Genomic DNA, 24,188 nt, shown 5'->3' on the forward strand with positions numbered 1-24,188 from the left:
GTGAATAGCAAAATATTGTTTGAACTGTCTGCTTGCTAAATAGTTGCATTAAAGGAAAATTTTGTGAACAAAAATTGTTAAAGACCATTAGAAACTAAGAATAAATATGTATTTTCATTCAAAATATTATATTGGATACTAGGATGGATGAAAACAAGTATTACTTTTGAATGTTCAGTAGTATCATATTGTATACACTTCAGAATACATTTAATATTTTTCTCATAAAAGAATATAAAAACAATGAGTTGCACTATAGAACCAAAAGGGGTTTCCTATTATAAGAGGGAATATTAGTTTCTAACAGAACAAATGCAAAAAGGCCAAAAATACAGAACCGTTTATTCCCCCATTTAGATCTGTGTCATATTGTGAAAGAAATGTTTGTAACTATATATTATAGTTATATCATACATGTAACTGTATGTTCTCCTGAAACACTAGGCTCCAATCAACAGTTTACAGAAACAGGTTCTTGTTGGTGTTGTTAGTCGCGAAGTCGTGTCCGATCCCATGGACAATGTTCCTCCAGGCCTTCCTGTCCTCTACCATCCCTTCCCCCCACCCCCCGTAGTCCATTTAAGATCACACCAACTGCTTCAGTGACTCCATCCAGCCACCTCATTCTCTGGCATCCCCTTCTTCTTTTGCCCTCAATCTTTCTCAGCATTAGGCTCTTCTCCAGTGAGTCCTTCCTTTTCATTAGGTGGCCAAAGTATTTGAGTTTCATCTTCAGGATCTGGCAAACTGGTTCTAACCCTTAGTAAACAGAGTAAATATTTAAGAACTCTGTAGTATTTAAAGCAGTGGTCACCAACCGGTGGTCTGCGGACCACTGGTGGTCCGTGAGAAAATGTTGGTGGTCCGCAGTGCACCCGAGTGGAGGAGCTGCTCCAGGATGAGCAATGGTCAGTCCTGTGACTAGAGCTCTGGAATATAGGACTGGCTAGGCAGCTCATGGTGGGGCTGTAAATCTCTGCTGTAGAGGGAGATTTGTGCAACTTGCAACTTTGCAGTGCCGCCCATGCCAGCTGGAATGAGGTAATGGTGTAAGGGGTGGTGGTGGTGCAGGCGAGCCGAAGCAACGGGTGGCAGGAACGCCGGGCTGTTTCTTCCCCCTGCTTTAGTTTCCTGTCAGCTGAACCCACCAGTGGCTGTCCCCACCCTCCCTTCCCAGTCACTCCTTGCCTGGCAAGGGGAGGGTGGGGGATGGAGATTCGCTCCATATTCCAGAGCGGGAGCGAAGCTTCATCTCTTGCTGGATCTCCCGGGCATTTCTTCTGAATCTTGTTGGCGCTCCATGCACCTCGGTCTCTTGGGGAGATGCTTGACTTCCTCTCAGCCCCAAGACACTGACTGGCCCATGAGATGAGATGAGAGAGAGAAAGAGAATGAGAGAGAGAGAGAAGGAGAGAGAGAATGAAAGAGAGAGAATGAGAGAAAGAGAGAAAGAAAGAGAGAATCAGAGAGAGAGAGAGAATCAGAGAGAATCAGAATGAGAGAGAGAGAGAAAGAGACAGAATGAAAGAGAGAATGAGAGAGAGAGAGAATGAGAAAGAGGGGGAGAGAAGGGGGAGAGAGAGAATGAGAGAGAGAGAGAGAGACAGAGAGAATCAGAGCAAGAGAGACAGAATGAAAGAGAATCAGAGAGAGAGAGGCAGAATGAAAGAGAGAATCAGAGAGAGAATCAGAGAGAATCAGAATGAGAGAGAGAGAGAAAGAGACAGAATGAAAGAGAGAATGAGAGAGAGAGAGAGAATGAGAAAGAGGGGGAGAGAAGGGGGAGAGAGAGAATGAGAGAGAGAGAGAGACAGAGAGAATCAGAGCAAGAGAGACAGAATGAAAGAGAATCAGAGAGAGAGAGGCAGAATGAAAGAGAGAATCAGAGAGAGAATCAGAGAGAATCAGAATGAGACAGAGAGAGAAAGAGACACAGAATGAAAGAGAATGAGAGAGAGAATGAGAAAGAGTGGGAGGGGGAGAGAAAGAGAGAGAGAGAGAAAGAAAAGAAAGAATGAGAGAGAGAGAATGAAAGAGAGAGAGAGAGAAAGAGAAAGTGAGAGACAGAGAGAATGAGAGAGAGAATGAGAGAGACAGAGAATGTGAGAAAGAGACAGAATGAAAGAGAGAGAGAGAGAGAAAGAAAGAAAGAGTCAGGGAATCAGAGAGAGAATGAGAGAGAATGAGTGGGAGAGAGAGAAAGAGAGAGGGGGGAGAGAGAAAGAGAGAAAGAGTGGAAGAGAGAGGGGGGAGAGAGAGAGCGAAAGAGAGAGTAGGGAGAGTGCCTGAAGGACCTCATCCCGTCACTGGGAGTCCAGGCACTTCAAGCAGTGCACTGGATTCGTATTAGTGGTCTGCAGGATTTAAAATTATGAACTTGGTGGTCCCAGAGGTCCAAAAGGTTGGGGACCCCTGATTTAAAGTGTACTCCAAAACTGACTATGCATTTACTGTTTGAGTCAGGAGAAGAAGTAGTGAATAGCTGTGTTCTGGCCAGTTAATTAGTGGTGAATTGGGGGTGGGGGGTGGTAGGTGGGACTCAGGTGGTGAGCAATTTTGTCCTGGCCAATTGGCTGGCAGTGTTGTGAATAGTCTCTGGCCAGCTGACTGGCTGTCAATTTGGAAAAAAGTAGAACTCAGCCAGCATGAACATTATGACTGTGAAACATAGAGAGCTGCAGTTAACCACCTGGTAGACATCCATGGACCACTGGTGATTCATGGATCATAATTTGAAAAGGCTGTTTCAGCAGCTGCATGGTTATGTTAAGTGGACAAATATAGTTGGAAAATTGAAATGCAATAATTGCTGGTTGCAACAATGTAATCAAAGCATATATATATAAATACATACACACACACACACACACACACATATATGCATGTACATACACATACACATACATATACATATAATACACAGTGATTAATATAGTGACTACAATCCCATCATTTTGATTTAGGCAACAACATATTATACAACTGTTGAAGCTTGACACCTCATTTTATTAATTCATACCACAGCCCTGGGACATTCATATAGATGATGATAAAAGTAGGATTTTGCTCAGTTTTTACATATCCAAACAAATCTTTCTGGCCTAGATAAGAAGGCTCATTTGTAATGTTAGTAGCTCAATAATTACTGGCGTAGAACCAGATACTCATCAGCTGCTATCTACATAGCACAAGACTATGTCTATCAGGATAAATTTTACCATATATGATAGGTCAGAATGCTTATCCTTTCTTTAGAATTGACCTATACCAATTCCTTTCTCAAATTATTTTGAGTGTGTGTTGACATTTACTGTATCAGATATAACGGCACACTGAAATATGTTTTATCTTTTCAGTTCCTTCAAATGTCCAGGGACTCACGGTGAGCAATTCTGCAAGAAGTGACTATTTAAAGGTATCCTGGCTACATGCCACTGGAGATTACGACAGTTATGAAGTGATCATCAAGCACAACAATGATTTCATTCAAACGAAAACTGTCCCCAAGGATGTCAACGAATGTGTATTCACTAACCTGATTCCAGGAAGGCTTTACAGTGTAACTGTTTGCACAAGGAGTGGAAAATACGAAACCAGTGAAAGGGCCAACGGAAGGACAGGTAAGTGAATGTTCAAGGATAATGCAAATATGTTATACTTTAAAATTAAAACTGCAATTTAAATATTACACATCTGAACTGAGGATCTTATTAATTGGACTGATTATTAAGGACTGTTTTCCTATGTAAAGAAAGATCAATACCATAATTCAAGTGCCTGTCTTATAATTCTATGATCATAGCCTGGAGCTAATAAATTAAAACAGGTTCTAGAATCAAAGTGATGCCACTCTGGAACTTATCACAGTAAACTCATGTGGTTGAACTCATCTGTTTGACCTTTGCAATGTCTTTACTTCCAAGATGAACGGTTGTATGGCTTTAGCAACTAGGAAAATAAGTATTAACTTTCAGTCTCCTGAAGAAACACTATTTTGCCCAGTGAGTAACATTCTTCGTTTCAAGAATGTCCTGGATCAGGCTTTCCCAAGCTGCTGTATCTATCAATTCTAGGACATAGAGGTGGCATCCAGTTTGGAAAGATAGTTCTGGATACTTATAGAAATCTTACTCTAGATTTAGTAAGGCTGTGTTCAGTGAAAAATACGCCCAAATTAAACATAAGATATGTGTGTGTGCATGCATGCCTATGTACATTTGTGATAAATAAGTTCTGGAAAGAAAGAGGTAATATTCTCTCCCATCCTACAGCATTTTCTGTAAAAATATCTCTACACATTCTTAAGAAACAAATTGAGTCATAGCATGCTACCATGTTTCCCTGAAATTAAGACCCTGTCTTATATTTTTTTGAACCCTGAAATAAGCGCCTGGCCTTATTGCCATGCGCTCAAAAGCCTGATTGGGCTTATTATCAGGGGATGCCTTATTTTTGAGGAAACAGAATAGTGCTTAACCTCATTTCTCAGAAAGAGTATGTAGAATCTTTTAATGTTTTTAAAAGATATGTTCAACATTTTCCCTAAATAAAGGAATCTAGATTATATCATCTCATATATGAATGCCTTGTCAAAAAACACTATTGTGTTATAAAAGACATATCAATTGGTTTAGGTTAGTTAAATATTTCTATTAAGGTACAATGCAAGTAATTAAAATTCATGCACACTCAAAAATATATGTATTTCAAAATGATTGAAATCATTTCTGAATGTATGCACAGGTAGTCCTCAACTTATGATCACAATTGAGCCCACAATTTCAGTTGCTAAGTGAGACACTTGTTAAGTGAGTTTTGCCTGATTTTACGACCTTTCTTGGCACAGTTGTTAAGTGAATCACTGCAGTTAGTAACACAACTCTTAAGTGACTCTGGCTTCCCCATTGACTTAGCTTGCAACCGACATAAATATGAATCCGTGCCAAGCATCTGAATTTTGATCACGTAACCATGGAAATGCTGCAATGGTCGTAAGTGTGAAAATGGTTATATGTCACTTTTTCAATGCCCTTGTAACTTTGAATGTCACTAAACAAAGTCTAGGACTACCTGTATTAGCCCAGTTATCATAGGGAACAAGAGTATATGTAGCTCTCCATAGGTAAATGAATAGATTGGTGAAGATGGGCCCTTTTCTGTACCAATCACATTAATCGTGGCTAAAGAAATGGCAGTCCTCCTAGTGATGAAATCCTCCTTGGATCGCCACTGATTCATTGCCTGCGCATGCACAGTGTGCACCAAACGCGCGCTTTGGGCAGAAAAAGACTTTACTAGGTAAGTAGAACAGCGAAGGGGGGAAATTTCCTGCTTTCTAGCGAAGGTAAACCACGTGGCACAGCTGATCATCGGAAATACCAGTTCGGATGAACCGGTATTTTTTTTACTACCGGTTTGCCCGAACCGGAGCGAACCAGTAGCATTTCACTCCTGAATCCTCCCCTTTGCAAGAGGTTTCTTCTTCTTTCTGTTTAATGCTCTTAGGCTTTTAGTTCAGTTCAGTAAAAAGATCCTTAAGTATCACCCAGTAGGCTAATTATAGGGTTTTTTTTATAATAAGTTCTTGATGGCTAATAATAGTTGTGGTCTTATTTAAAAGCTGATTGAAATGAGTAAACTGCTATTTAAGACTGGTTGTGTTTGTGTGTATGTGTATGTGTATGTATTACCTGACACTGTCCTTTCCCTCATTCTTCAGTTCCAGAATCAGTAAAAGAGTTGACTCTTAGTGACAGAACCACTGAAGATTTATATATTACTTGGTCCAAAGCTGATGGAGATGTTGATCAGTATGAGATCCAGCTTCTGTTCAATGACATGAAAGTTTTTCCATCTCATCACCTTGAAAATACTGTTGAATCATTCAAGTTTACATCCCTCACTCCAGGACGCCTTTACAACATTGTTGTCATGACAATAAGTGGTGAAGCACAGCGTTCTACTTTCATAGAAGGATTGACAGGTTAGGAAAAAATATATCAAAAGACTTCTGAACTTGCCTCTGTTGGGTGCTGAATGCGTGCAGTATGATGTAGCATGGGTGTCGGCAACCCATGGCTCCAGAGCCACATGTGGCTCTTGGGCCCTCTGCTGTGGCTCCCTGTCAGGTGATCCCACCACTGGCTGGCCCTGCCCCTCACCCTCCCTTCCCAGTCACTCCTCACCTGGCCTGAGAAGATAAGGGTGGCAGCAGGGTTCCACCTGATTCTCTGGTGCCTCACTCTTGCTTGGGCTTCTTCTGGCCCTTGTTGGTGCTGGACATGCCTCGGTCACTTGGGGAGACACGCAACCTGCTCTCCACCCCGAGACACTGGCCCAACCCGACCATGGCCAACACCGGCCTTGCTAACATGAGGGCTGGCGGGATGGAAATGGGATCTGGGAGGAGGGGATGACAGAAAGGGGGACAGGCCAGCAGCACCAGCCGCAGCTTTAAAACTTGCATGGGGGATCCTAACCCTAACCCTAACCCTAGCCCATCAGCCAGTCTCCCCCTCTCTCTGCATCTGTGTGTGTGTGTGTGTTTGTGTGTGTGTGTGTGTGTGTATCTCTGTATCTCTTGCTCTCTTGCTCTCTGTGTCTCTATGTCTGTGTCTCTTCTCTCTCTCTCCTTGGGGCTCTTCACAACTCCTTTTCTTTCTTCTTGGCAACTTTTTGGAAATCCGGTCTGGCTGAGGAACGAGCATGAGCCATGGCAGAGGCTTCAATTCAGACAACCCCCCTCCTCCTCCTCTCATGACCCCCTGGCCAGCTGTGGCAGGGAGCAGGGAGACCCTCCTGAAGCAAGCGGGTGCTTGCCCCGTGCATGCCTTTGCTGTGCTTTGGCCGAGCCCAGCAGCTTGCTTGAGGAGGGTCTCCCCACTCATGCGCACCCTTCCAGTCCCGCCACAGCTGGCCAGGGGGTCACAAGAGGAGAAGGAGGGGGAAGAGGAGGAGGAGGGTTGCCTGAAGGGAAGCCTCCACCGCAGCTCGCGCTCATTCCTCAGCCAGACCGGATTTCCAAAAAGTTGCCAAGAAGAAAGAAAAGGAGTAGCGAAGAGCCCCAAAGAGAGCTCTCTGGGTTGGCCCAGCCTTGGCTTTCTGAGAGAGAAAGAAGAGACACAGACAAAAACAGAGAGACACAGAGACAGAGACAGAGACAGAGATATACACAAACACACACACACACACACACACACAGAAAGCGAGAGGGGGAGAGAGAGAAGGAGAGAGAGAAATAGAGAGACACACAGAGAGAAATAGACAGAGGGGGCGATAGAAGGGGAGAGAGAGAGAGAGAGACATAGAAAAACACACACAGAGAGGGGGAGTGAGAGAGGTGGAGAAAGAGAGAGACTTAGAGAGACACAGAGAGGGGGGAGATAGAAGAGGAGAGAGAGACATAGAGACACAGAAAGAGGGGGAGAGAGAGGGAGAGGGGGTGAGAGACACAGAGAGGAGGGGAGAGAGAGAGAAAGGGGAGAAGCAGAGAGATGGAAAGAGAGATGGAGAGAGAACAGAGAGAGATACAGAGGAGAGGGAGAGAGGAAAGAGAGACAGAGAGAGGGGGAGAGAGACATAGAGAGAGACACAGAAAGAGGGTGAGAGAGAGAGGGAAAGAGAGGGAGAGAGACACAGGGGGAGAGAGAGAGAAAGCGGAGAAGCAGAGAGGTGGAGAGAGAGATGTAGAGAGACACAGAGAGAGATACAGAGGAGGGGGAGAGAGGAAAGAGACATTGAGAGACACAGAGAGAGATACAGAGAGAGGGGGAGAGAGACACAGAGAGGGGGAGAGGGAGAGGGGGAGAGAGAGGCATAGAGAGAGACACAGAGAGAGGGGGAAGAGGGGGAGAAAGAGACAGAGAGACACAGAGAGGGGAGAGAGAGAGACATAGAGATACAGAGAGAGGGGGAGACAGAGGGGAAGATAGGGGGAGAGATACAGATAGAGAGGGGGAGAGAGAGACAGAGAGAGGGGGGAGAGAGGGGAAAATGGGAGATCAAAAAAATATAAGACAGGGTCTTATTTTCGGGGAATGTGGTAGTACTTTAGAAGCTCTGCCTTCGTAAAAAGCATTAAGGAATTGGGTAAGGAACTATCTCAGAAACAATGATCCAACAGGTCACACAGGCTGTCTAGTAGAACCTAAAAATGAAAGTACACTCTTAACACTGAATTGTATTTGGAGCGGCAGGATTTAAAGTTCACAGCACTGAACACAGCATCCTTCCCATCCCATTTCCATCACATCTACAAGTTTAATTTGCCAGCCTGTTCAGAATCCAGATTTTGAGTATTTATTCTTCGCATTTGCTCATCAATTTACTTTCTGTAAATTTCACATTCAAGCACCTGCATTTTTTCTCCAAACTCTTTGGGTTCCCACTTGCCTTCATTATAACCTCTCTTAATGTTTGTTTACAAAATTATAAAAGAGACAACTTTATTGTCTGGTCCAATTACCTTTCTTTCATGTTTTCTGCAATTTTGAAAATATATGCTATATTAAGGAAACATAAAGTAACTTTCTTATCCATCTTGCCTTTTTGTCTCTTTAGTTCCAAGTGCAGTTAAAAATATTCATATTTCACCTGCCAGAATGATGAACAGTTTGAAAGTGAATTGGACCCCTGGAGGAGGAGATGTTGATTCTTATACTGTCACAATACTTCATCAGAACCATCCCCTTGGTGTCCAGACGGTTTCCAAACATGTATATGAGCACACTTTTAACAAATTAGAAGCCGGGGAGCAGTACATGGTTGTCGTACAGACTAAGAGCGGTTTCCTGCATAACAATTCAACTGCTGTTGGGCGAACAAGTAAGTTCCTTCCTGAAACCATTGGGGCAAACAGTTAAGAAATCTTCATATGTCTGTACATGTCTGCCCTTCTTTGGCAGGCACCTCTTTCGCTCCATCCATTCAGTGACCTATGTGTTTGCTTAATGATTATAACTGGCAGTGCCAAGATTGCAGTCATATAGCGAAGTGGTCATATAGGCATCTGAGGTAACGACCGTTTCCTCAATGATCAAAATTCCTGTCTCAACTGTGGCAGTAAATCAAGGACTACCTGTAACAATTGAAAATTGAGTAAAATGAACAAGATAATAAAAGAGCATTGCTCAGTCACAATAATCAATATCATAAGTAGCTTTTTAAAAATCTGCATAAAGAGAATCTCATATATATTTGAAGCTAGAAAAGAATAGGAGAGAGGGAAGGTATAAATATATAAAACAGCTATGATAAAAGTACTTGAAATTCTGATTAATATGTCTGCTGCAGAGAGATGTTGTTTTTCTTGGCACCAGAACACAGGGGCAACAACTTACCTAAGAGTTTTACTAGATATGACTTATCCAATTCTCTTCATTTTACATCCCATTGTTTTGTTCTCACCTCCCCTGAATAGCCATTTTGTGGCGGCTCAATAGCAGTTCAATAGCAAACATCAATGATTGTAAATACAGTCAAAAATTACCAAAAATTGATCTTGGAATTTTCAATTGTATGGAAAAGCTGTATGGAAAAAACTCATTTGAAATATTACCATTAAACAATTATTTCTAGTTCCTGCTCCTGTTCAGCAACTGCAAGCAGACAATGAATATAGCAGTTATTCATTGATGGTGACATGGAATGGTGCTCCTGGGGTATCTGAACGTTATGACATCCTCCTGTTGACTGAGCATGGTGTCCTTCTACACAATAAATCAGAACCAGCCACTGCTAAACAGCATAAATTTGAAGATTTAACACCAGGCAAAAAATATAGAATACAGATGTTCACTGTCAGCGGTGATCTCTTCAGCAGCCGGGCAGAAACTGAAGGCCAAACAGGTACTTCAACACTTCTCCTAGGAAATAACAACAATCTGTTGCCGAAGATCTGTTGAACTTTAATTAAATTTAGATTGCATCATGAATATTTGTATAGTTCTTTGCTAATTGAATTTTTATTATTTTAGCTAATCTCTCAGCTATGGAAGCAATATATAAATAAAATATGCCAACAAATCTGCCAGTATTTCAACTGTCCAAATAATTTCTCATATGAGATTTCAGTTAATTTTGAGTGGTCTATAAATGCTGGTAAATATCCATAACAGGTTTACCCTGGTTTATTTTTCTTGATTATGAGAAGCCTCCATATAAACTAAAGATGTGTGAATATTTCAAGTTAGAAGTACTTTGAATTCAAAATGTTAAATATATTCTACTACAAGTGGGATTTGAATTTTTCCAGGGACATAAAATTTATATATATATATCAAATCCCTGGAAATTTTTCCTTTAATTTGGAACATAGATAGGTCTTTTTTTTTCTTTGCTGGCTTTCTTATTGGTTGGGTACACTACTATTTTTATAGTGTACTCCTTATATATCAATCTCAATAATTAGCTCTTCCAGGAGAAAAAGCCCAGCATCATTACATAGTAAGTAACAGTTAAATGTCCCAACGTATTGTATTATCTTATTTCTCTGTCCCTTACATGCACACATATATGCATTAGTTTAGCTTGGCTTGGCTTGGCTGGTTTTTTTAAATGGCAGCCATTGTCCTTGCTCTACTCTTTCTTGTAGTTGGGTCTCCTATCCTATTGCCAACTTATACAGTATTTTGAGTGTAGGTATGATAGTTGTATTTTTAATTTAGTTGGAAATATGTATTAGAGAACTACAGCCAGCATTTCTCTTAGGGACCAATCACTTTTGTAGATGAATTCTGGCTATAATAGGAATCCACTATCACTGGAATGGACCTTTTTCTTCTTCACTGACAGACATTATAACTATGACCCAGAAATATGCACATATAACCATGATGTGTCAACTTTCAATGACAAAAGAAAAAGGAAATTCATTTCCTCTTAAAAAGAAAGGGCTTCAATAATTTAAAAATGCCTATGTTTCTAAACTGCCATATCAAAGCCAACCTAAAAGAGTCCACACTACTTTAATGTTTTAACTTCACATCCATCAAATTTCACGAAAATGAATCAGCCGTTTTAATTTTACGAACAGCTGAATGTTCAGGAAATAAATGATGGCATATGCAAAATTAGGTCCATCTTATATATAAAGACTTACCTGTCCACATATAAGAAGCTGCATTAGACAAAGCCTATACTCACTTTGAACACTTTTTTTATGTTAAAGAATGTAACATTCTTTAACATAACATTCTTGGGACCGTCGTATAAAAAAAATGACTTAAGCATGTATGTGTTGAAATTGCAGATAGAAAACCCATTGATTTTTAATTGTGAGGTCCTTTGTGCTCTCTGGCCCTGATTATTTTCTTGCAGATGTTTCATTACCCAAACTAGGTAACGTTATCAGTGCAGGTATTATCTAGTTTTGGTAACAAAACGTCTACAAGAAAACAACCAAGCACCAAGGACTCCTCATTTCAACCATGAACTACAAATATTATCCTCTAACAGTCGAGGATACTATACCAACTGTTCCTTTTAGGTTTTACAAACCACTTTGATTATGGCTCAAGGATTACTATGATGAATAATATATAAATAAATACATCTGGGGACTATTTTCTAGTTTATGCATGATTATGCAAATTTTATGATTAATTTTTTTTAGTTTGTAATAGCCAGGAATTGATCAGGTTATAATGGCATTTATTTCCAGCTAATTTTATAAAAGGCAACACATGGATATTTAATGTGTCGATACAGTTTTTTAGATTATTCAAAGGTCACTCTCTTTTCTGATTTCAGCTCCTGCAGCTGTCACAAATCTGAAAGTTACAGAACGCACCACTGGACGCTTGTCATTCAACTGGACTACTTCTCTGGGAGAATTTGATAAATATGATATTTTTTTGTATAATCCAGACACGTCTCTTCAGGACAGAAATTCAGGAAACCAGAATCTCCAAAAGTATTCCTTCCAGAATTTGGTGCAAGGCAGACTGTACAAAATTGTGATTGTTACTCACAGTGGCAAGCTTACCAAAGAAGCGTTCATTTTTGCAAGAACAGGTAAACCTTCCATGAGCTAATCCATCTACAGAAAAATGGATTCTGAAATCATCAGTGGGTTAGTTGAAATGTGAAAAGCTATTATTTATAGACCTGCTAGTAAACAATATCACAGTTGCTGTAGTTCTTCCTACCTGCATTACAACTTTACAGACAATGGGAAAGTTCAGATATTATAGTTAAACTATAGTTTAGTGAGGTATAAACAAACCTAGGCTCTACTTAGGCTCCCTCATTTCTAGTTTATATCTCATTATAGCCTTTCTCATGTTTCTTTTTACTGCCCATCTAAAATTTGTTTGGAAACTTTACACTTTACTTTTGATGAATCAAAGTTTTCTTTATCATGTATAATTAAATTAACAGTAGTTAATTTAAACTAGCATGGTTTATAAAACATAACTGAATATTAGCTTGTTGCAATAAAGCATAACTTACCTTTCCCAGTCAAAATCTACAATCCAAAATTAATTAAAACAGAAACAAAACTTATGAAGACATTTTTGTCATCAGATCATCAAAATGAGCAAAAGTCCCCGATCTTAGATTAAAATGTCTTCCTATATCACAAATTTGTGTGACAATCCAGTAGGATAATCCAGAAGATTCTACTTGGTGTTAAATTTTGAGCCTCTTTAAGGCAGCCAATGAGAAGTAAAAAGATGTTTATATTTAGACTTAGACTTAAAATAACTTTATTGTCCCTTTGAATTAATACTAATTGGCATACATTAAAATAAAATTTCATTGCATACAGTTCTCAAAGGATCACCACCTCCAATATACAGGTGAAACTCGAAAAATTAGAATATCATGCAAAAGTTCATTTATTTCAGTAATGCAACTTAAAAGATGAAACTAATATATGAGATAAACTCATTACATGCAAGGGTGAGATAGTTCAAGCCTTGATTTGTCATACTTTTGATGATTATGGCTTACAGCTCATGAAAACCCCAAATTCACAATCTCAGAAAATTAGAATATTGTGAAAAGGTTCAATATTCTAGGCTCAAAGTGTCCCACTCTAATCAGTTAATTAATCCATAACACCTGCAAAGAGTTCCTGAGCCTTTAAATGGTCTCTCAGTCTGGTTCAGTAAGAATCACAATCATGGGAAGGACTGCTGACCTGACAGTTGTGCAGAAAACCATCATTGACACCCTCCATAAGGAGGGAAAGCCTCAAAAGGTAATTGCAAAAGAAGTTGGATGTTCCCAAAGTGCTGTATCAAAGCACATTAATAGAAAGTTATGTGGAAGGGAAAAATGTGGAAGAAAAAGGTGCACAAGCAGCAGGAATGACCGCAGCCTGGAGAGGATTGTCAGGAAAAGGCCATTCAAAAGTGTTGGGGACTTTCACAAGGAGTGGACTGAGGCTGGAGTCAGTGCATCAAGAGCCACCACACACAGACGGATCCTGAACATGGGCTTCAAATGTCGCATTCCTCTTGTCAAGCCGCTCCTGAACAACAAACAACGTCAGAAGCGTCTTACCTGGGCTAAAGAAAAAAAGAACTGGTCTTGCTCAATGGTCCAAAGTCCTCTTTTCTGACGAGAGCAGCTTTTGCATCTCATTTGGAAACCAAGGACCCAGAGTCTGGAGGAAGAATGGAGAGGCACACACTACAAGATGCTTGAAGTCCAGTGTGAAGTTTCCACAGTCTGTGTTGGTTTAGATGGTGTTGGTCCACTGTGCTTCATTAAGTCCAGGGTCAACGCAGCTGTCTACCAGAAGATTTTGGAGCACTTCATGCTTCCTTCCGCAGACGAGCTTAATGGGGATGCTGACTTCATTTTCCAGCAGGACTTGGCACCTGCCCACACTGCCAAAAGTATCAAAACCTGGTTCAATGACCATGGGATTACTGTGCTTGATTGGCCAGCAAACTCGCCTGACCTGAACCCCATAGAGAATCTATGGGGCATTGCCAAGAGAAAGATGAGAGACATGAGACCGAACAATGCAGAAGAGCTGAAGGCCGCTATTGAAGCATCCTGGCCTTCCATAACACCTCAGCAGTGCCACAGGCTGATAGCATCCATGCCACGCCGCATTGAGGCAGAAATTGATGCAAAAGGGGCCCAAACCAAGTACTGAGTACATATGCATGCTTATACTTTTCAGAGGTCCGATGTTGTTCTATGTACAATCCTTGTTTTATTGATTTCATGTAATATTCTAATTTTCTGATATTGTGAATTTCGGGTTTTCATGAGCTGTAAGCCATAATCATCAAAAGTATGACAAATCAAGGCTTGAACTATCTCGCTTTGCATGTAATGAGTCTATCTCATATATTAGTTTCACCTTTTAAGTTGCATTACTGAAATAAATGAACTTTTGCACTATATTCTAATTTTTCGAGTTTCACCTGTATACTACATAAACATGAGAAAATAAATAAATAAAAATAAATACAAAAGTATGCATATACCCACATATATTATATGACACAAAGAAACAACACAGTCTAGTCTCGACCAGTGGTGGGTTGCCCCTGGTTTGGTCCAGTTCTATAGAACTGGTAGTAAAACCAGCGGGAAGCTCTACCCACCCACCACGACATCATCACCGGTGATCTGCGCATGTGCAGAAGAGTGCACGTGCACGCGAGCAAACCAGTAGTAAATGTAAGTAGAGGCCACTCCTGGTCCGGACATGTACCTGTACATGATGAGAAAAACAAATCTTGCGAGTGTACTAGACGAATGGCATAGGGAACAAAGCTGTTACAGAATCTGGTAGCCCTGCTAGAAACTTTCTTCCAGAGGGGAGCAACAGAAACAGACTGTAAAGTGAGTATGTGGGATCTCTAACAATGCTTTGAGCTCTAAACATATAGCGCTTATAAGCAGTATCCTGAATGACAGGAAGCGAGCGTCCTATAATCTTCTTGGCTGTCCTTACCACTCTCTGTATGGATCTTCTATCTGAGGCACTGCTACCACCAAATCAAATAGTGATGCAGTTTGTTAAAACACTCTCAATTATGCCTCTGTAAAAAGTGGCCAGGACAGAAGGAGAAAGATGTGCTGTCCTCATCTGATGCAGGAAATGCAGATGCTGGTTTGCATGCTTCACTAAGGATGACGTGTGGAGAAACCAGTTGAGATTGTTAATTATCTGCACTCCCATATACTTAATACTGTTGACCACCTCTACAGCTGCATCCTTGATACTGAGTGGAGTATGACTATGCTGGCTCTTTCTAAAATCTACAATGATCTCCTTTGTTTTATTAACATTTAGAACCAGGTTACTTTTATTTATTTGATATACAGAAGTACAAATTAGTGGCTAGTATAAATGTTGAGCGTTCTCTGTTGTCTTCTGTTTAGACCCAGCTCCAGTTAGCAATCTCAAAGGATGCAATAGGAATATGACTAACGGCCTATGGTTTACTTGGAACCCAGCACCAGGAGATGTTGATTATTATGAATTACATCTTTATAACACAAATGGCACACAGAAGGAAGCACAGCGTGGAAAAGATCTGACAGAGTGGCATTTCCAGGGTTTAGTTCCTGGTAGAAAATATACTCTTGTCGTGGTTACCTATAGTGGTGAGCTTTTTAATTCAGCTAATACAGACGGACGAACAGGTAAATAACAATCCTGTCTTTCTTTATTGGAGACATATAATCAAATTCAGCATGTAGTCTTTGTTTCTTAATGTCTGCACCATGAAAATGTTTTTACAAGTGCTTTATAATCCAATTCTAACCATCTTTTTCCTCAGAAGAATGTTTTATTGGCTTTCCTCCAAGTAAATAATATATGGATTGCCAGATCATAAGTATAGCTTTGAACAAGCATATATGATTTTAAAACAAATTAATACAAGTTTCATTGATGTTTTCACAGCGATCCATGTCTGGTTCAAATGCATAGGGAACTGAAAGATAGCTCTAATAAAATGGATATAATTCATTTCACCAGTTCAGATAAACAGATGTCTGTAATCTGAAATTCCACACAAAAATAAAAGGAATTGGAAATCAGCATGCTGAGAATCCAATATTGTGATATTAAAAAGCAAAATACTAATATTTAGTATTGAAAGTGAAAGCGAAATAGATAAAATCTGATTACATGTTTCAGCTTTGAAACTATACCTCAATAATTGTTGGAAGAACATTTTGTAAAGAGATTCAGGATACTATCAGCCTATTTTTCAGTAGGTGACTCCTTGATAACTATAAAGAATCATGTCAAATTTGGTATGGCAGGAAGAAAAGAAAGACCATGTCTGAAGGGGCTGCAGATAGAAAAAAAAGTCCAGACAAAATTGGACAGTGCCTTTGCATGTTGGTGGCTGTTCCATTCTCATTCCCGCCTCCATTTCCAGTTACATAATTTACAATATTATTAAGGAACTAAAAAGAATTCAAAAAGGGATTCTCTGCTTGTTTTCTCTGATTCATTTTAATTTAAACTTTGTGATTTGTTATTTCCTAAATAGAATTCTATTAATGGGTTTCTTTCAGTCAAATTTCTAGAACAGGGGTCTCCAAACTTGGTTACTTTAAGATTTGAGGACTTCAACTCCCAGAATTCCTCAGCATGGGAGGATTTCTAGGAGTTGAAGTCCACAAGTCTTAAAGTAGCCAAGTTTGGAGACTCCTGTTCTAGAATTATGGTCTTAAGTGTACTACCTACTCAAGTGAAATATGATTGTGTTTTTTTTGTTTTTCTATCTTAAGTGCCAATCCCTCCCAGTACTGTGTCATTTGCTGATGTGACCAACACCTCTTTGTCCATCGCATGGCTGGGCCCTCCTGATTGGACAGACTATGATGATTTTGAGTTGCAGTGGACCCCAAAAGATGCACTCACAGTCTTCAATCCTTACATTAGCAGCAAATCAAAAGGCCGCATCCTGAATGGCCTCCACCCAGGGAGGCTCTATCGCTTCAGTATCAAGACGATTAGTGGTCCAGTTCGGAAGACCTACAGTAAACCCCTTCTTGGAACTGTGAGGACAAGTAAGAACTGGCAAGATCTTTTTTGAATTGAATCAGGGCACTGCTAAGAAAGCTTGATAGATTCAAAGATTACTTTATATCAAAAAGAAGCATAAACTATTGTTGCAGATTCAAAACCTTTTGGTAATGCCGTCACCATGCTGCTGATTTCCTGGATTTTAATTTTTCTTCTTGCATCATTACCCTCAGCTAGAAGGACTAATGAAAAAAATACCTTCTTTCCCAAGACCTTGTCCTTTCTTGTGAATCTTTCACTTCTCTTCTGGTGATTCTCCTTTCCTCTTATCCTTTTCAGCAATTTTGTGATGCTGGGTAGGTGTCCTCTCTCCCCCCCACCCCCCGCCTCAATTTTCCAGTGATCATTTTTCCAGCTGGCCAAAGGAAGACAGCATCCAGCTCCTGTTCTTGCTCTCCCCTTGCTGTATTTGTTTTTAGTGGCAAAGGGGAAAGCGTCTGAAAAAAACAATCCTGGGAATTGGGCAAGGTGGGAGTTCCCACCAGTGGGAAACTTCCCCTTCTCTTAGTAGCAGTAACTCTTCAGAAGTTCAGGTTCCCAACCCCCACAGAAGGCATCCATCAATGTGTTAAATCATCAAGACCCTTTGGAGTGAAGTTTTTAAATAAATCAATATGGCATATGCGGATATTGTAAATCTCAACTCAGTGCAAACTACGTTTTAGGACATTTATTGTACATTTCCTGTAAACTTAAGTACACTTAAGTTACTGGAATTTAAACAATTTATTTAAATTATGGTTAAGTCTGGAAACTTAGCAATAATGAATTAATAATCTAGAATTTGCTATTCCTCCAATGTTAAAATTGCGGCAACCTCATTTTCTTTGATAGTGCCATACCCTAAATCAATAAATCTCTTTGATAAGACCAGTACTTGATGTAAGTACAAATATAAATGCATAATCTTGATTTTGTTTCTTCTTCTTTTCAAAGGGCCCGAGAAAATACAAAATTTACATTGTCGGCCACAGAATTCAACTGCCATTGCATGCTCCTGGATCCCTCCTGACTCTGACTTTGATGGATATAGCATTGAATGCAAGAAAATGGACACAGAGGAGATAGAATTCTCTAGGATCATAGAGAAAGAAAGATCTGTATACAATATTATGACCCTTGTTCCCTACACAAAATACTCAGTGTCTATCAAAGTGCAATCAGCTGACATGACCAGTGAGATGGTAACAGACAATAGCATCACTATGATAGATCGTAAGTCACTTCTGAATGCACACACAAAGCTTAATGAAGGAGAAACTATAGCAGGGGTGGGGCAGGAAGGCCTCCAGTGTGTGATAAACAACTTGAAATGAATGCCAAAATGTATTGCTTTGCTGTCTTAGATGCATTTTTGCAGGGGTTTTTCTAATTTTTAAAGTAAATGGATGAATTTCTTATTGTTACTTTTTAAAACAACTAATCTGATATGCTTTTGGAACTAACAGAGCAAATATCATAATGGCCAAGTAAAAGCCATTATATTTGTTTTAGAGGGGGGAAAACTTGTGGGATGGAAGATACTGCCACAAATAACTGACTCTGTATGTAAAGTCTGTATTTGAGCTAGGAATATTAAAGATTTCATTTGGTTCTCATTTTGAAGGGGTTCTACGCAGTGGTGAAATCTAAACCAGTTTGCCACCAGTTTGCCAAACGCACACTGCGCGCGCATGCACAATACACACCAAAAGGAGGCTTGGGAAGGCAAGTAGAGCAGTGGGGGGGGGATCAGCTGTGCTGCACAATTTAGATTCACTAGAAAGCAGGATTTCCTGCTTTCTAGCAATTTTAAATCACGTGGCACAGCTGATCGTCAGAAATACCGGTTCAAAAGAACCGGTAGCTTTTTTTTTACTACCGGTTCAACTGAACCGGTAGCTTTTTTTTTACTACCGGTTCAACCGAACCGGTAGTTTTTATCACTACCGGTTTTCCTGAACCGGTGTGAACTGGTAGCATTTCATCACTGGTTCTATACCCCTTCAGCTAATATGCAAACTGGATTGCAATTATTCTAACTACACTTCTTCCAATTTGCAATGACGTTCTCAGCTTGAAATATGTGCCAAAGTATATTTTGCTAAATATATTTCATTATAACAAAAAGCATTTCTAAACATAAATGTTTCATAGATACTTTTCTTTAGGATAAAATGTATTCAGCAATAGTTATTTTGTACGAAAAATTGCATTCAAGACATATATATATATATATACAGATGCAATTTAATGTGGCTTAACATAAAAACAAATGAATGAGGTAATAGGCTAAACACATTAGTTTATGAAATGGAAACTTATAAAATTAATTAATTAATTAATTAATTTCCATTTGTAATTTTGGCACAATACAGTGGATGGCATTTGTAACAGCACTCTCATTCCCATTTAGGCCCTCCTCAACCAGCTGCATATATTCGAGTGAATAAAAAGGATGCGATTATTACCAAATCCACTATCCACTTCACCTTCAATTGCAGCTGGTTCAGTGATACCAATGGAGCTGTGAAGTACTTTACAGTGGTTGTGAGAGAGACTGATGGTATGTTTTCATAGAAAATAGCCTGCATTAATATACTGCCTTTGACACCGTCTTCTACCACTGATTGGTAAAGTATTATTATGACTTCATGAGTGACTAAAATCTAAGCTACTATTTAAATTCCAAAGCAAAATCCCAGAGTTATTCTTTAGAAGTCATTTAGCCTCTTTCTTTCTGTCTCTCCCAACCGCCATCCTTTTCTAGGCAGTGAAAGAATGAAGCCAGAAGAATTTCACCCTTTACCCTCTTACTTGGAATATAAACACAATAATTCCATCCAGATCTATCAGACAGATTACTTTGCAAGTAAATGTTCAGAAAGCCCAGAGAGCATTTCAAAGAGTTTTGATATTAAGCTTGGAGCAGAAATGGAAAATCTGGGAGGAAAGTGTGATGCAAATCAGCAGAAATATTGTGATGGACCATTAAAGCCCAGGACTGCCTATAGGTAAGAATCATTGTAGTAATTAGGTCACAGTGTTGTTTTATCTGCATTATGTTTTGTAGACATACTGTCATCACTGTAAATAAACAGAATCTCTTGCACCACATGATATTATTTTTATAATAGCTTTTCCTTGGTTTGTCACATGGATAATGCTAAATCAACGCTATATCATGTTTGAGAATTTTGCAGTTATTAAACAAAGAAATAGTGTGAACTAAGAAGGTAACTAAACACCATCAACAATATAACAGTGTTCAGAATAACTAAATGTCATACTTATTCATCAGTAATCTCACATATGTTCAGTGAAGTTAAGAAAAGCTTTTAGGAATTGAGAATAGATTTATATATGAAAGGTCTTCAGGAGTTCAGACTTAGTTCTGCACAGGAGCAGTGTATTTAAAAAAATTGAGTGCTTAATTAAATGTGTATATGAAAGCCTTCTGTGATAATATTTTACACTTGGCCTTAGAGATAATCAATCTTGATCAATATGAACCCACTCTTGGAATTGTAGTTATATAATTTATAACTAGAAAATAGAAATGGTTAGTGTTTTTATCCAACCAAAGTTCTATCCTGTAGGAATTTGAGAACAAAAGAATACTCAGGCAAGTATATCAGTTGCATAAAGACATTGTGCATTAAGTGGTGTTGGTCATGTTTTAATTGAAGATGTAGGCATGTTTTATTAAGAAACATAATGATGTTTTATGTCCTAACTCTTGACTGAGTGTGGGTGTTAAATTGGGTGAATGAAGACACAGCAAGCCAGGCAGTGAGTGACAACAGGTCTTTATTGTAGGGTGAGAACCCAGCGACTGACCAGGGGAAACAGCTCCCTTTATATACCTTGCAGCTGTGGTGGTCAGCCAATCAGCTGATGGTCAGTTAGTTCAAACTTCCCACCAAGAAAACCTATTTACATAACACTCCTCTCCTCCCAGAAGTCACTTTAGGTGTTATTTACACAAAGTCTCTCAGGTGACTAGGGCTTGTACGTATCCTGGTCGACCTGCGCAGTTCAGTTGGAGGGGCGGCGTCGAGCAGGTCAGAGGGACTCCCTGTCTCTCCCTGCTCTGCCAATGGAACCTCCGAGATCTCTTTGTGGGCGGTGACTTCTCCGGCCTGTGAACTCTCTTCGCTGGGGCGGCTCCGGACACCAGGATCGTCAGCTAAGTCCTCCGCTGCACTTGGGCTTGACGTAGTTTGTGGTTCTGGCTGGTAGTCAGGGAGCGGTTCGTTGAAGTTTTCCTCGGCGTCTGTGGCGATTTGTCTTCTCAGTTGATCTATGTGCCTGCGCCAAACTCTCCCATCCCCCATGTCTACTCTGTATGATTTGGGCCCCGTGATTTCTGTGATTGTTCCTGCTTCCCAGAGTGGGCCCTTCCCGTAGTTCCTGGCATGGACTGGAGTCCCTATGGTGAACTCCCTGAGCTTCCTCTCTCCCCCCCTTGAAAACCTTGGGGGAATAGTTGGGATTTAGCCTATCCAGTACCCCTCGGAGCTTCCTTCCTATTAATAGCTCAGCTCGGCCTGTAGCTGTGCAAGGTGTGGAGTGCTGGACTGTTAGAAATCGATCTATTCTTTCCTGCCAGTCCCCGGGGCCTAGGCGTGAGAGGGCCTCCTTGGCCATTCTTACAAATCTCTCAGCCTGACCATTACTAGCCGGATGGAATGGGGCCGAGAGGACGTGTGTGACCCCTAGTTCTGCTAGGTACCCCTCGAATTGCATGGCCGTAATTGGGGCCGGTTATCTGACACTAGGATGTCTGATAACCCATGTGTGGCGAACAACTGTCTCAGTTCCCTGATGACCGCGTCGGTGGTAGTGGCCCTCATAATCTTAATCTCCAGCCACTTGGAGAATGCATCTACTATGACCATAAAGGTCTGTCCATGAAACGGCCCAGCGAAATCTTTGTGGATCCTGGACCAGGGCCCCTTGGGTCTTTCTCACTCCCTCACCAGTGCTGTCGGTGGATCTGGCCTAGACTCTTGGCAGGGCTGGCATCTCCCCACTCACTCGGTAATGTCTACATCCATGTTGGGCCACCAGATGTAGCTCCTGGCTAGTACCTTCATCCGTACAATCCCAGGGTGCCCCTCATGCAACAGTGTTAAGACTTTTTCCCTTAGGCACAAGGGAACAATATCCCAATCGCCCCATAATAGACACCCCCTTTGCATGGTTAGCTCGTCCCGTTTGCTCGCGTACTGTTTAAATTCCCCGCCCCCAGTCTTCTCCGGCCACCCCCTCGTCACCCAACTTGCAACCGTCCGGATCACGTGGTCCTTGGTTGAGGGTCTCACTACTTCTGCTGATGTAATGGGCCCCGAGTCCAAGATATCTATCAGCAGAATGGGGATGCCGAGTGTGGGGTCTTCCAGCTTGTCTGGCAATGGGCATTGGCTGAGTGCGTCGGCGTTGCCCATGTCCACCCCTGGTCAATGTACCAGGCGATAAGAGTATGCTGCGAGGAAAATGGCCCAGCGTGTAATCCTGGGCGATAGGGCTGCCGATGTTGGTTGGTCTCCTGCGATGAGACCCAGGAGCGGGCGATGGTCGGTGATCAGGTCAAAGTCCCTCCCAAATAGGTACTCGTGGAACTTTTTTACTCCCGAGACGGCAGCGAGGGCCTCCTTGTCAAGCTGACTGTAATTTCTCTTGGCGCTTGACAGAGTTCGGGAGTAATAGGCGATGGGTGCCTCTAGGCCATTCGGGAGTCTATGGCTCAGGATGGCTCCCACGCCGAACGGAGACGCATCACAAGCTAAAACAAGGGGAAGTGTAGAGTTGTATTGTATCAAGAAACTCTCGGCTCACAGCAATTTCTTAATGTTTGCGAATGCAGTGTCCTCGGCCTTCCCCCATTTCCAGGTGGACTTCTTGGCTAACAGTCTGTGCAGGGGTTCAGCCACTGTTGCCTTGTCCTTTAAGAAGATTGCGTAGAAATTTAACAGTCCCAGGAATGCCTGTAGTTCCGCCTTGTCTTTAGGGGTGGGGGCCTCTTGGATCGCTCTGATTTTACTCTCGGTAGGGTGTATTTATTTATTTATTTATTTATTTAATTTATATACCGCCCTATTCCTGAGGGACTCAGGGCGGTGAACAGCGAATGATAAAAATACATGTAATACAAACGTTAATTAAAAAAAAAAACCAATTAAAATATACTAAACACTCTGGTCCTAGATAATTCAAGACATCCCAGTTTAAAATAAAATCAAAAGCCATATAAAGGGAAAGTTAGGCCAGGCCTGTCAGGGCATTTATTAATCCCATGTTTGGCTCTGGGACTAATTACCCTGGTTTAATTAGAGGAGATGAATCGTGGCTCCTCCTTGTTTGCAATATTCTGAAAAAGAAACGCGAAGAAAAGTTTCTAATAAAACTCATTTATTTGTTATAAAGAAAATAAAACACCTCACTAACTAAGAAAGATAAATTGTTACATTTTGGCAAGCGAGATCTCCTGCCGGTCCAGCCGGACCTCTGGCAAGAGAACAAAGGGAAGAAGGAGTGAAGGAATGTGAAAGAATGTGGGTGGATACGAAAACACGTAGCTTACTGATAAGAAGTTGGCAAGCTACGGAGAGTCTGACAGTCCAGAAATGATGAGTTCAGCTGGCAAATAAAATAACGCAGTGACAAGGCCGGCCTGCTGAAACAAGAATGTTTTGAGGGCACGGAGGAAAGTGCGCAGATCCGGAATCTTCTGTATCTCTGGGGGGAGCTCGTTCCAGATGGTGGGTGCCCTCACAGAAAAGGCTCTCCCCCTGGGGGCCGCCAGTCAACACTGTTTGGCTGATGGCACCCTGAGAAGCTCCTCTCTATGGGAGCGTACTGGGCGGTGAGAGGCTATTGGTGGCAGAAGGCGGTCTCGTAAGTACCCCGGTCCTAAGCCATGGAGCGCTCTAAAGGTGGTAACTAAGACCTTGAAGCGCACCCGGAAGACCACAGGGAGCCAGTGCAGCTCACGCAGGAGGGGAGCCACATGGGAGCGCCATGCTGCTCCCATAACTACCCGCGCGGCTGCATTCTGGACCAGCTGGAGCCTCCAGGTGCTCCTCAAGGGGAGCCCCATGTAGAGAGCATTACAGTAGTCCAGGCATGAAGTGACGAGGGCATGAGTGACCGTATTTAATGAGTCCCGATCCAGAAAGGGACGCAACTG

General features: G+C 41.1%; 1 protein-coding gene across 2 annotated transcripts in view; it reads left to right on the plus strand.

Annotated features, from left to right (window-relative positions):
• PTPRB (protein tyrosine phosphatase receptor type B) overlaps positions 1-24,188 on the plus strand; it is a 94,761-nt gene that overhangs the window by 44,598 nt on the left and 25,975 nt on the right. For both annotated transcript variants that reach the window (XM_087874098.1, XM_087874099.1), the window contains 10 exons: positions 3,357-3,620; positions 5,720-5,983; positions 8,560-8,823; positions 9,577-9,846; positions 11,749-12,012; positions 15,355-15,618; positions 16,720-17,001; positions 17,954-18,232; positions 19,413-19,562; positions 19,767-20,010. In XM_087874098.1, the coding sequence (XP_087730224.1) occupies positions 3,357-3,620; positions 5,720-5,983; positions 8,560-8,823; positions 9,577-9,846; positions 11,749-12,012; positions 15,355-15,618; positions 16,720-17,001; positions 17,954-18,232; positions 19,413-19,562; positions 19,767-20,010 (2,545 nt within the window). The remainder of the gene's footprint in view (positions 1-3,356; positions 3,621-5,719; positions 5,984-8,559; positions 8,824-9,576; positions 9,847-11,748; positions 12,013-15,354; positions 15,619-16,719; positions 17,002-17,953; positions 18,233-19,412; positions 19,563-19,766; positions 20,011-24,188) is intronic.

Source organism: Pantherophis guttatus, chromosome 7 (assembly GCF_059756535.1).
Source record: "Pantherophis guttatus breed Tessera chromosome 7, ASM5975653v1, whole genome shotgun sequence".
In the NCBI taxonomy this organism is placed as follows: domain Eukaryota; kingdom Metazoa; phylum Chordata; class Lepidosauria; order Squamata; family Colubridae; genus Pantherophis; species Pantherophis guttatus.